Source organism: Nothobranchius furzeri, chromosome 13 (genome assembly GCF_043380555.1).
Source record: "Nothobranchius furzeri strain GRZ-AD chromosome 13, NfurGRZ-RIMD1, whole genome shotgun sequence".
In the NCBI taxonomy this organism is placed as follows: domain Eukaryota; kingdom Metazoa; phylum Chordata; class Actinopteri; order Cyprinodontiformes; family Nothobranchiidae; genus Nothobranchius; species Nothobranchius furzeri.
In genome coordinates this window covers 42,866,608-42,880,004 of record NC_091753.1, presented here as the reverse complement: position 1 = coordinate 42,880,004, position 13,397 = coordinate 42,866,608, and the positions used below count along the sequence as shown (strand labels likewise).

General features: G+C 41.5%; 1 protein-coding gene across 3 annotated transcripts; it reads left to right on the top strand.

Annotated features, from left to right (window-relative positions):
* Positions 1-1,539: 1,539 nt before the first annotated feature.
* On the top strand, positions 1,540-12,050 carry spartb (spartin b). 3 transcript variants are annotated; one of them, XM_015951375.3, is made up of 8 exons: positions 1,540-1,772; positions 2,162-2,921; positions 5,614-5,811; positions 9,065-9,212; positions 9,302-9,496; positions 9,571-9,729; positions 10,697-10,787; positions 11,521-12,050. In XM_015951375.3, exons 2-8 carry the CDS (start codon positions 2,166-2,168, stop codon positions 11,723-11,725), a joined length of 1,752 nt encoding a protein of 583 aa, XP_015806861.1. In that variant the 5' UTR covers positions 1,540-1,772; positions 2,162-2,165; the 3' UTR covers positions 11,726-12,050. The 3 variants fall into 3 exon arrangements, with proteins under 3 accessions (XP_015806861.1, XP_015806864.1, XP_015806862.1); XM_015951378.3 differs by lacking the exon at positions 11,521-12,050 and adding an exon at positions 10,904-11,115; XM_015951376.3 differs by having other exon boundaries at positions 1,641-1,772; positions 2,147-2,921.
* Positions 12,051-13,397: the final 1,347 nt, after the last annotated feature.

The window sequence follows — 13,397 nt, the reverse complement described above, 5'->3', positions numbered from 1 at the left end:
ATCCATGAGCAGAAACAGGCCAGATCCCAGTAATCCGTAGCGATCCAGGAAACCAGAGCAGGAAACCCATAGGATGTCCAGAACTCCAGAAGAACCAGGTGATGAGGCGACGATGTTATCTCATGAAGCGAGGACATCTGGCAAAACTCAGCAAAGCATCAAAACACACACAGGGCATTTGACCGTAAACCCACATAGTTGGTGTCTGATGGAAAAGAACAACAAATAAAAAAAACCTAGGACTGCATGTACCTGTATGTGCTATCTGTATGGAGATTATGTGAAAAGAAGTCAGCTTAAAGGAGTAAATGCAGTAAACTACGTGGACTGGAAAAGTGTTGCAAAAAGAACAAAATAAACAAAACCCTATAATATATGTAAGGGAAAATTAAAGCTTTAGAGCAAAAATGTTATCAAAAATGGAAGACCTAAACAATCAGTAGCTCATAACTGGCAAAAATTTAAATTTAAGGAAATCATAAAAGTCGTGTAATAAAGTAATCAGTGGTAATAAAAATAATGCAAATATGTGTATGAATGCATCTTTAAAAGAATTAATAAAAGAAAATAGAAGAAGGAACACAAGAAATTAATCAGTGTTGTTAGTAATCAAACCTGCATGTGAATGTGCCACAGAATAATTTAGAGATTAGTTTTGTAAAACTGAAATATAAAATGAACTTAATTAGTTACAAAATATGTAAAAATATTGTAGAAATTCTAAAATCTCTAGGAATTGAAAAATAAAAGAAAACTGAATTTGGACTAACTTAACAGTTAGTCGCTGTAAGCAAATAATTATGAAAAGCTTTGATAGCTGTTTTTCTTTAGCAACTCCATGTTGATCGTGTTTAACTCTCACTCAAATAGATTAAATTTTTTAATTTTATTTTCTTCAAAAAGCTCTCCAATCAATCCCGTTAGCTATGTGCATCGGCACTTTACAACTTCCATATTTGATTTGGGCAGAAAACTACAGTAAAGTGATTTCTGTTATCGGAGATTTTGAGGTTTATTTTGAAAGTATTAACCGGATATTGTACATATTGTTAGAAAAACAACTTGATTAAATGACTTGGTTGCAGTTATAAATAATGACCGCTAGAGGGAGGCAAATGCTAGCTACGGCTCTCTTAGACACAATATACTTATACAAGGGTTGATTCAGCAGCAGCCTTCAAGCGACGAAACAAGCTGAAAGTTAAACAACTAATTTATCAGTGTGATTGTTCACTTACATTTTTGCTTTCAATGAGTGTTTATTTAGTTTGATACCCATTGACTTTGTGTAGTGTTGCGTTTCCATTTGGACGCACCGGACAAGCGGCCGATGCAATCTTGCGCCCCGCCCCAATCTGCGTACTGCAGTCAGGGGCTACCATCGGGGGCTACTCATGCATAGTGTGTTTTGAATTGTCCCACACTGCCCTCCTGTGGTAACAATAACAAATGGCAAGAATTAAAAAGTCAAGCCCCAGTAGCAGTATAATTACTTTTCCGGTGCATACTTTCACAATAAAAGCAAAGCTAAGTTTAGCGCTAACATTTGTCGCCTGCGTCAAACATGCGTTCTTCCGGTCAAAGTGTTGTTTTGAAAGGTCACGAGTGTGCTTTGTAAACTCACCCTACAGCGTGTAGCATTTAGAAACCGTCTGACGCAGTCTGCTCAGTGTAGGAGGGAAGTCTCGGAGAGAAGGCATTCTGAATCTGGAAGAATTGTTTGCTAACAAACAGCTACTAGCTAACTTGCTGTTCTTTTGTAACTCACTGAGGTAAGCCAAACAAACTGTTGATATCAGGAGTTTTCTGTGTTATTTAGATTATTTCTGTTCGCTGTAACATTGAAAATATGCAATAACAACTCATCTTGTCTGTACAGGAACGTTAGCTATTTTTGTTTATTTATTTATTTAATCAGAATTAGCTCAATGCTCCATCCGACTACAGCACAACAAACACGTGTAAATCTGACTGTTACCTATGCTTTGATCCAGTTAAACACGTTTTGTTCATCAGACGAGCAGTTTGCGTAAATTATAAATGAACTTTAGAAAGTTGAGCTAACTACAGTTAGCATTAAAGTTCTATTTATTTACCTTGTTGGTTGTTGCGATTAAATATAGAACAGCTGTCTAAAATTAATCAGATTTTACTTTGCAAGGGGGATGGAGAAGGCTAAACAAGATGCCTTTGATAACGCCAGACTTCAGTTGATCAACGATGGCTATGAGAGTGCTTTTGAGTGCATCAACAAAGGACTAACAGCAGATGAAGCTGGAGACAAGACACAGGCCCTGGAGTTCTACAAGCGGGGCCGACAGCACCTCATCAGGGCCATCAGTGTGCCTTCGACGGGAGACGAGTGTCATGGTAGCTCCTGGGAATCGGCCAGACAGATGCAGCATAAGATGCAGGAGACGCTGAACAACATCACCACCCGCCTCGCCATCCTGGAGACCTGCTCTGATGGTGAAGCTGCACCCGCACAGGATGCAGAAGGTCTGTACCCAAAGCTCCACTTCAAAGAGAAGCCAGAGAGACCGACTCTACCAATCCTGCTTGCTGGAGCTGTAGGAGGCGTAGCTGTGAACTGTCCACCCGTGGGTCCAGCTGAGCAGCCTCCAGCTTATTCTCCTCAGGCAGCTCAAGGCCACATATCTGTCTCCTACGGGACAGATTCAGGGGAAATGTCACTGGTTAGGGATGAGTTCTACAACCGTACATCTCACTCAACGCCATCTCCTCAGGGCATGGACGAGGATGGGCAGGAGTTACTGTACATTCCTCATGGCGTCCAGATCTTCTACGTCACACCTGAGGGCCACGTAAGCGCCCCATCATATCCGGGCTACCTTCGTCTGGTGAAGTTTACCAGCGATCAGTCTGACAGGATGCCTGATCGACCACCAGCATTTCTGCAGGTATGACAGGAAGCACTAATTAGCCAAACATGTGTCTGCCTGATGCAATAAGTGCTTAAAAAATGTCACCACTGCTGGCCTGACTCTAGCCGTTTCCCTTTAACCTGATTCTGTGAGGCATGCTTAAGATCTCAGACTGCAACAGTGGGAGGAGGTAGTCTTGTCTGTTATCCACTTCTCTCGCCCTATGAACACCCATCATTTGGGAGTAGTTTATCTCGTCCCTAATCCTGTAGACACTGATGTCATCCTCTCGGGAATCAGGATTAGGTGTGTTTAAAGATAGAAAAAGAAATCATGAGTCATGATTCCTTTGGTTTTATTTGGAGCCGGATTTTAGTCAGCAGCAACAATTTGAACAACGTTGATACAGGTGCTGGCCAGTAAATTAGAATATCATCAAAAGGTTGAAAATATTTCAGTAATTCCATTCAAAACGTGAAACTTGTACATTATATTCATGCAATGCACACAGACCAATGTATTTCCAATGTTCATTACATTTAAATTTGATATTCATAAGTGACAACTAATGAAAACTCCAAATTTGGTATCTCAAAAAATTAGAATATTCTGAAAAGGCTGAATATAGAAGACACCTGCTGCCACTCTAATCAGCTGATTTACTCAAAACACCTGCAAAGGCCTTTAAAAGGTCCCTCAGTCTTGTTTTGAAGGCACCACAATCATGGGGAAGACTTCTGACTTAACAGCTGTCCAAAAGACAATCATTGACACCTTGCACAAGGAGGGCAAGACACAAAAGGTGATTGCTAAAGAAGCTGGCTGTTCGCAGAGCTCTGTGTCCAAGCACATTAACAGACAGGCGAAGGGACGGAAAAAATGTGGTAGAAAAAAGTGTACAAGCTCTAGGGATAACCGCACCCTGCAGAGAATTGTGACGACAAACCCATTCAAAAATGTGGGGGAGATCCACAAAGAGTGGACTGCAGCTGGAGTCAGCGCTTCAAGAACCACCACGAGGAGACTCATGAAAGACATGGGATTCAGGTGTCGCATTCCGTGTGTCAAGCCACTCTTGAACAAGAAACAGCGCAAGAAGCGTCTCGCCTGGGCCAAGGACAAAAAGGACTGGACTGATGCTGAGTGGTCCAAAGTTATGTTTTCTGATGAAAGCAAGTTCTGCATTTCCTTTGGAAATCAAGGACCCAGAGTCTGGAGGAAGAGCGGAGAAGCACAGAATCCACGTTGCATGAGGTCCAGTGTAAAGTTTCCACCGTCAGTGATGGTGTGGGGTGCCATGTCATCTGCCGGTGTTGGCCCACTCTGTTTCCTGAGGTCCAGGGTCAATGCAGCCATCTACCAGGAAGTTTTAGAGCACTTCATGCTTCCTGCTGCTGACCAACTTTATGGGGATGCAGACTTCACCTTTCAACAGGACTTGGCACCTGCACACAGTGCCAAAACCACCAGCACCTGGTTCAAGGACCATGGTATCCCTGTCCTTGATTGGCCAGCAAACTCGCCTGACCTTAACCCCATAGAAAATCTATGGGGTATTGTGAAGCGGAGGATGCAATACGCTAGACCCAACAATGCAGAGGAGCTGAAGACGACTATCAGAGCAACCTGGGCTCTCATAACACCTGAGCAGTGCCACAGACTGATCGAGTCCATGCCACGCCGCATTACTGCAGTTATTGAGGCAAAAGGAGCCCCGACTAAGTATTGAGTGCTATACATGCACATTCTTTTCATGTTCATTCTTTTCAGTTGGCCAACATTAGAGAAACAAACATTTTTTCATTGGCCTTTAGAATATTCTAATCTTCTGAGATACCAGATTTGATGTTTTCATTGGTTGTCACCTATGAATATCAAAATTAAACGTAATAAACATCGGAAATACATTGGTCTGTGTGCATTGCATGAATATAATGTACAAGTTTCACGTTTTGAATGGAATTACTGAAATATTTTCAACCTTTTGATGATATTCTAATTTACTGGCCAGCACCTGTATATCCCGCTGTTGAGTTTCAACAAATGATTATAGCAATTATGACTTTGAATGTTTCTAGTTGATGAAAAGCGGCATTTTTATTTGTTCATCATTGCAGATCATTGGATTTTGTTTCAGAATTACTTCAATGTTTGCTTGAAAATCAAGTCAGAATACTCCTCTTAGCCAAAGTTTAGTTTGGCTAATCTGTGAACCACCTGATTTACATCTGGTGACACACGTAAACAACATTCCAGCCACTGATTAAATTACAAAACAATCACATTTGATCAGTTTAGGTTAAAACACTTTTAACCTTCTCCCACATTCCCTCAGTCTGACCGTTAGTCCTGCTGCTGTTGTGTTGTTTCTGGGGGGCCATGCGTCATGATATTTGACTCATCTGGGGATTTCCCAGGTGCTTTTGCTAGTTGGTGACATCAGTGATCCATATGAGCACAAATGATGAAGGCCGTTTGCTCCGAGCTGCTCTGTAATCCTGTTAGACCTACAGCAATCAGAGGACAACACCCTTCTTTGGTTTGTTTTGCATAAAAAATAATGTTTTGCTCATCAGCATTAAAAAGACAAACCTATTATTTCAATTTTCACAAAAATCAGGTGAAAATTTTAAATGGGTTTTTACAAAATCTGCAATTTGCTCCTATAATACATTGTTTGAATAGACGTCCTCCAGCTGTTCAGGTAACGGTCTGTTGTTGTTGGCAGGTGTGCGACTGGCTCTACCCTCTCATGGCCATGGACTCGCCCGTGCTGCTGTGTAACACCGGCGTGTTCATGTTTCCGGACATGATGGCGCCGGCTCTGGGCTGCTACGTGGGAGTGGTGCTGTCCTCTGAGCTTCCTGCTGCACAAAGAGCTCAGTTTCAGGACCTGTTGTCCCAGATGACGGATCTCAGGGTCCAGGTGTGTGGTTCTGCTTCGTCGTGTTTACAACAACACTGATGTGGATGGATCTTGTATGATGAGTCAGTAAGACAGGGAAACATGGAGCTGTTTTAAGATAATGATGCTGAAGTTGGAGCGCTCTGATGTAATGAGCTTTTGAGAAGTTTAAATTTTAACTTTTTGTTTTATCAGTCCTCAATTTATCTTCTCTAATGCTAAGTTTAGAGTTTTTCTTTGAGTCTAAATAAAAATGTCAATACAGAAAAATAACATTTACTGTATATTCCTCCTAAACATTGACCTTAAAATGATAAAATAACAAGTAGAGAGCATAGACTGCATATATAAGATGGATGGAGCCTCTCACCGTCACCTGCAGGTTTCTGAAGAGCTGAACTGAAGCCCAGGGGCCAGTTCTCACCACCGCCATCTTGGCCACGTTGCACGTCTCGTCGCTCCAGGAAAATACAAAAAATGGAGCTGTGAGGGTGGGGGCTGATGATTGACACCCATCAAATTCTGAGCTGATGTAGCTGCAGGCTAACTGAAGCGAACGATGGTAGGCGGGAGCTTTTAACCAAAAAACCGCTTGCTAAACTCTGCTTTCTAGGCTGTAACTTTTAACTTAAGGCCAAGGCCTTCTCTGGAGCAAGCTGCTAGTGCTAACTCTGACGGCTCGTCTGCTACCTGACAATCAAAAGGACACGCCCCTAATAATCCGTAATTTCAAGTTTTGATTCTAAATGGATGAGTTGCAAATAAATTCACCCCCCTCAGAGTTGCCATGACAGTAAACTAGATCTGTTAAACCTAAAATGTTTTCATGAACCAGGCTGTAAACATGTTTATTCCTGCTGTGAGGTTGGCTTTTTTTAGCATGGGAGTCAATAGGAACTTGCTCCTTTCTGGATCCAGCCCCTAGTGGGCGAGGTGGGAACTGCACCTGTTGTCTCTTACATGTCGACTTTACTTTTGACAAGCGGAGTTTCCCCGTTGGTAGAGACCATCGACATACATATATGGACAATGGGTTTCCATAGGCTCCAATAACACGTTTTTGTACTAAAATGGGAGGTGGCCACCACCGCCATTTTGACCGTGTCACAGGTTCCGTCAAGCCCAGACAATTCCATAAAAGGGAAGAGAGGTGGCACTGAGGGTGGGGCTGTAAGGCTGGGATCAACTGACGACACCCGGTCGAACTAGCTACAAGCTAACCCAAAGCTAATGCGGAGGTGGGAGCTAAGCTAACGGAGGTAGCAACCTAGCTACAACCGGAGTTAACTGAGCACAACACCAGAGCTTCTGAGTCAGAGATACGCCGGGCTGACCGATGGGTAAAACCGGGTGGAACGCAGAGGTCTCCGAGACCTCCACAAGCCGGCAGCCGCACAGCAGACAAGTGCCGCTGCGATCTGAGATGCGCAGAGCTGCCGCTGGGGAGAACCGGGTGGAAAGGTTTCCATCCCAGAGCTCCACAAGCCGGCAGCCCGCCGCAGCACACAGAAGCCACGATCAGACAGAGATGCACCGAGCTGCGGGGAGGCGAGAAATGGGTGGAAAACATCGGTCTCCCGAGAGCTCCACAAGCCGATAGTCGGAACCCAGCTTCAACAACATGTTATATTTCAACCCATTTTCTAAAGTGCAGCAATATGTTAAATGCACTGGGTTTTACCCTATTACATTTAAATTTCATGGTTAAACAGTACATGTTAAAATCTAAGCTCAGCTTGGCAGTGACCTAAAATACATAAATATAATTTTACTTACCGAAAAAAATGAAGTGGAGACTCTTTGGACGCTCTATTAGTGCAATTAATGCCACAGCAAGTCATTTTGTCCAACAATTGCACTAAAAATATCCAAAAAAGAATACCCAAACACAGAGACTCATAATGCCGGAGCAGTTTCCAGGCCAGACCGAGGCTCTACTGAGGCCTTTCCACGGAGCTAGCTCTGTGGTCATGTGGGTCTGATACTCATTAATTATACAGAATTTTAGGCTTTTAATACACTTAAACAGAAGAGTGAGATAAAAATTCAGCCCCCTCAAAGTTGTCATGAGAGTAAACTAGATAATTTAAACCAAAAACATGTTTTGGAACCAGGCTGTAAACATGTTTATTTCTGCTGTGAAATTGGCATTTTTAACATGGGAGTCAATGAGGATTTGCTCGCTTCTGACACCAGCCCCCAGCGGATGAGGGTGGAACTGCAATTTTTGGTACTTCCGGGTTGAGACCAATTTTAGGCCGCATTGTGGGGGCTTGGTAGAGACGAGGCATTTAGTTTGGTTTTTAAGGCTGATGTGGAGTTCTGATTCATGTCCAGCTCTGATGCTCCGACCCCAATTCATGTCAAAGATTTATAACTAACAGCATTTTTCATTGAAGTTTTTGACTAACTTGAAAATTATGATTTTGGAAGCAAAAACGTCCAAATTTAAGACATTTTTATTTCTAGCAGGAAATTCACACTTAGAGATGGAGCTCACAAGCCAGGAAAATGTATTATTATTGTTGTAGTTATTTATATTTTTCTGCAATATAATATTATCATCATCTTTTATTTCTACGTTTTTGATTGTCATTATCGTTTTATTGCTGCAGAGCATCAATGGGGAGATAAAAAAATCAGATTTTTAAGTTTTAAATTGACCGCTCACTAACAACCTCTATTCATTTCTATGTAGCATTTCACAAAAACCTATAATGCGAAGGTTGTTGCTGCAGAGAAAAGATGTCGAGGCTGTTGATTGACGACGAGAATTCCATATTTTTATTGTTTACCTGGCAACTTCCGGCTCTGTCTCACCTCTGATCTGGCATCCCTCCAGCGTAGCCCTGCCTCAGCAGTGAGGGGATTTGGTTCTGGCAGGTGAGCAGAATTAATCAGTCATAATGCTCTTAGGTGCAGAACAACCTCGATGCTTCAGCTGAAACACGAGCATCATTTCAGCCTCCATGGGAGTTGAGGTGGCGCTCCAAGGTCACTGTTAAATGCAATCAGGCTAAGTGTTTTCTCTGATGGACGTGGCGCCCAGTCAGAGAGTAAGTTTCTTGTTTTATTTTGGGTTCAAGCAGAAGATTTAAGGTTTTTAGCTGTGCGGAGCTGCTTCAGAGCGCCGCATGTTTGAAGTAAACAGACAGGCGGCACGTTGTTACGAGAGGAGCTTTTGTTTGATGTGGACAGCAGGGACAAACACTCGGCTTTCTATTTGCATCCCACATTTCATAACAGTAACTCATCGATGTGTTTGTACGATCAGCCAACAGATGATGCAGAAGCCACAGACTCCATTAATCTCAGCAACAAGGTGTCCATCGCAGCACCTGAGGAGGCGGCGCCTGCAGAGGCAGAGGAGGAAAAAGACCTACCGGAGTGGAGTGAAAAGGTGGCGAGTGGGATCCTGACAGGTGAGGTCATGTCACATTTAAAAATGTATTAGTAATGTAAAACAAAAAGTTTATTTTCAGTCCAGACTGAGGCTGTTTGATCCTGTCAGGTGCTTCCTGGTTAAGCTGGGGTCTGGTCAAAGGTGCCGAGTACACTGGCAAGGCCATTCAGATAGGAGCATCTAAACTCAGAGAGCACATCACCCCCGAAGACAAGCCCACCCTCGTTAGCCCCACGGTCACTAAAAGCCTCCACGTGGCCAAGCAGGCAACAGGCGGCGCCGTCAAAGTCAGCCAGTTCTTGGGTGACCGATCCAGTCAGCAGCTTTTCTGACCGTCTGTTGTTCCTGTCTAACTGAGCGGTGCTGTCTCTCTGCAGTGGATGGGGTGTGTACCGTTGCTGGCTGTGTGGGGCGAGAGTTGGCTCCCCATGTGAAAAAACACGGAAGCAAACTGATTCCTGAGTCCATGAGGAAAGACAAGGACGGACGTTCCAACGTAGATGGAGCAATGGTGGTGGCGGCCAGTGGTGTGCAAGGTAGACAAACGACTAGATCTATAGAGTTGTGTTGTGCTTGATTTTAAAATGTTTTAATTGTTTTCTGCTTTATAAAATAAATTTCTGCAGCAAACCTGCAAAACACTGCTAATAATAGAATTGTAATTTATTATCAGCTAATTATTGTTTTGTTTCATATTTTATTAATGGTTGTTAGAGATGTTTTTTCAAACCTTTCAGAGCACGGATAGGCCCATATATGATAAAGCGTTACCATTGGGATTATGGAGATGTCATTTGTTCTGAAATGTCATTTTCTTATTTTCAACCTGAAAATAAGACGTGTGGATTAGACTTGTTAGTTCTGCCCACATCATGACATCACCGTGGATCCTCAGAAAATCATCATGGACCACGAAGAACGAAAATAAAACATCCCACTGTTCAACATGTGTGCACGCAGCTTTATCGTTACTAACTCGAATTTGTAACCATGGAGCTAGCAGTTAGCATTTTGTTGTACTCACTGCTCTGGCCTATCCATTGAGTGGTTTTAATGTTCGAACAGCGCCGGTTTAATGGAGTGATCATCTGAAAACCCCCTCCAGTGGTTTTATAAGCAGTCTGTGACATCAGTCACATTCTGGCTTAGTTTCTGAGAGATTAAATGCCCCACTTGCAACTCAGAGAGAATGGGTGTTAGTGTTTACAGTCCAGTGGAAGAGCATGCAGATTTGGCATTTCCTCAATAGAAAAGAGTCGAACTGGATGAGGCATACCTGTTCCATCCAGCTGTTTGCAATAGCTGGGCGAATTGGCAGCAGATCAGCTCCGTGCACGATTCAAGTGCAAAGCCAAAAACCGCTTTGGGAATGGTTTTATGAGGAGATAAAGTCATAAGAGCACCAAAAATAGACTTTGCTTGATACAGGTTCTTTACAAATGCAGAAACAGTGAAGTTGAAGGAATTTTAGTGAATTGTATTTATTAAAAACGTTTTTTACAGGATTTGCAGCCGTGTGGACGGGTTTGGAAGTAGCAGCTAAAGACATCACTAAAAACGTTGCAGCAGAAACCGTCACCACCATAAAGCACAAGTGAGTCTTTTTGTACCAGACTTCTCTCCCCACCACTTTCCACAGCTCACCATAGTCGTGTCTTTTGCACTATCAAACATGCACTCACCTTTACGCCTCTTGGATTTGCTTTGCAGATTTAGGGGCCTACAAAACGTCTTTGACACACCTAATGAGGAGGGCTGTAATTCTACCTAGCTACAGTCAGCTGTTAAACTGCTAATTACACATATTTCACCCCTTTTATTATCTTTTTTTTTTTGTAATTAGACACTAATTACCTTTTTGGGATGCTTTTTCACTGATTTCATAAATATTTCTAATTCACAGTTGCCACGGTTACTGTCCTCTCTGACTGTAACATTCACTCATACCCTATATATTGGTGTTGCATGTCCTAATAACTGCCACATTGGTGCATTTAATGTCATTAAAATGACTTTTAATTTGGTGGTTTTTGTGGGATTTGATTACCAGGACATCATCTTGAACTTCCAGAGCTTTGTAGGGAAAATAAAGTGAAATTTCATCTACTTATGTTTCCTTTAACACACTTTTTTTTTTTTTGCTTAACTATTTATTTCTGGAGATCTGATTTTCGGCAGCTGGGCTTGTCTGTATGCGACGCATGGGTGTATTTCTAACACTGAAGTTGAGCATGATGTCTTTTCAGTCTTTACACTGCATATTAATGAACCTTCTCACCTCTTACTCCGGCCTTTGACCTGATCCGACTCTGGCGCTGACTCTGAAGGTACGGAGCAGCGGCAGGACAAGCTACCGACAACGCTGTTAACTCTGCCATTAACGTTGGGATCACTGCCGTCAATATCGACAACCTGGGGATCAAAGCGGTGGTGAAAAGGACTGGAAAGCAAACGGCGCAGGCCATCCTGGAAGATTACCACCTTGAGGACAAACCACAACCCGAGAAGCAAGTGGAGAAAGTGAAGAAATAGCTGCCTTCATTTAACAATGCCTTAAAACCTTAATGATCTCAGAGCTCTCTATTTAATATTTATAAAATATTATATTTACAGAGTAAATATGTATACAACGGTTTGACATAGCTTTGAAGCACCAAATGTGGAAAATGGAACACTGCCTAACCCAAACAGAAAGTGGCCCACATAACAGACAAATGCTGTCATTAATCTGAAGGTAGTTGGACCAAAACCTTTCCAAAATATAGGTGTGTATGTGTGTGTTTTCAGGGTACATGTTGAAATAATGAAGAAATCTAAGGTTTGTTTCTCTAACTTTAAATAAAATTCCTTTCTAGCAGCTCCGCTGCTGTTTGTGTTTTTTGAGTCTCCTCTCTGATCACACAGACAATTATTCAAATATTAGTGCTTCCTATTTGTGAGTGAGGTGGTGAAAATATTCCCTAAAGAATCGAGTTTTATCTACTTGCAAAACTCCTCTGAGGCGCAGCTCAGTTGAGGAAAGGTATTTTTCTGAAACCTAATCAACTTTTTTATTTTTTGCCTCCTGTGAGAAATGAATCAAACGTTTAATAAAGTTTTATGTTTTGAATTCTAGCATTAATCTCACAGCTTTTATCTGGAGTATCCAGACCCACAAATGACCAGGCCTTTGGTTTTCTACTTGGGGAAAATACAATTAAAGATATTTTGGTGAGCGTTTAATGAGAGCTCAGAACAAGTGCACACTTCTACATTTCTCAAATACATTACCAAGTCGCTGGATTTCAGAAAATTTGTGTTTTTAATTTCATACAGCTTTTAAAAAAGGAATTTAACGTTTGTTTAATGGGTTCATTAAATCTGGATAAGTGATAAATATGACTTAGTTTAACTGGAATTGACATAGACCGATGTATTGGCTAATGTACCTCTTTAGTAGAGTCAGTTTAGAGTCCGGCACATCCACGGGCAGCTCGATGCTGCTGCAGAATTAAATTTAAATGTATATTTACATTCTGTGTAATACATGCTTTAAAATAGTTTTGTCAACATTTCTTTTTGTTTATCCATTTTCCAAGTTTTTTTATATGTTTGACTTTCGTTAAATGTTTGGTTTTAATACTAAGTAGTAAACAAAATTAGGATTCAAGAGATGGTTCAATTGAGTTAAAAAATGTTCATCCACTTTTGTTATTAGTTACGTTTTAGCCTGTAAATAAGGTGTAAAAAGCACATAGATATTGGCCATCAGCATAACCTCTACAAATCAGTATTAGTAATATAAAATCCTGTATTGGTTGATCCCTAAAACGGAGCAACAGCAACATCAAATTTTATAATATTGGATTGTAACCAATAAAATTCAGTTTCTGAAAAGTGAAGCAGACCACGAACCACTATTAAGATATGGTACATACTCGAGAGTTTATTAAAGACAAGCACAATTAAGCTCAAAATTCTGAACAACACCAAGAACGTCAACCGACGACAAAAAGAAAACATCAGTACATCTGTTTCCAAATATGAGACAGAAAAAAATCTAAGAAATTGTAAACTGACATGAGATTAATGTTTAGTCATTATCAGTACTTATTTCTCTGATAGTAAGTGCATTTTATTTATATAGCACTGATTAAAGACATAGAATCACAAAGTGCTTCACATAGATCAAAACTAAGTCATAAAATCATAATGATCTCAAAAA

What these genes read in the sequence shown, in the direction of transcription:
- spartb (XM_015951375.3), top strand. Translation starts at nt 2,166, where the DNA reads ATGGAGAAGGCTAAACAAGATGCCTTTGATAACGCCAGACTTCAGTTG. An exon ending in GACCACCAGCATTTCTGCAG is followed by an intron (nt 2,922 to 5,613) that starts GTATGACAGGAA and finishes TGTTGTTGGCAG; the next exon opens with GTGTGCGACTGGCTCTACCC. An exon ending in GTCACCACCATAAAGCACAA is followed by an intron (nt 10,788 to 11,520) that starts GTGAGTCTTTTT and finishes CTGACTCTGAAG; the next exon opens with GTACGGAGCAGCGGCAGGAC.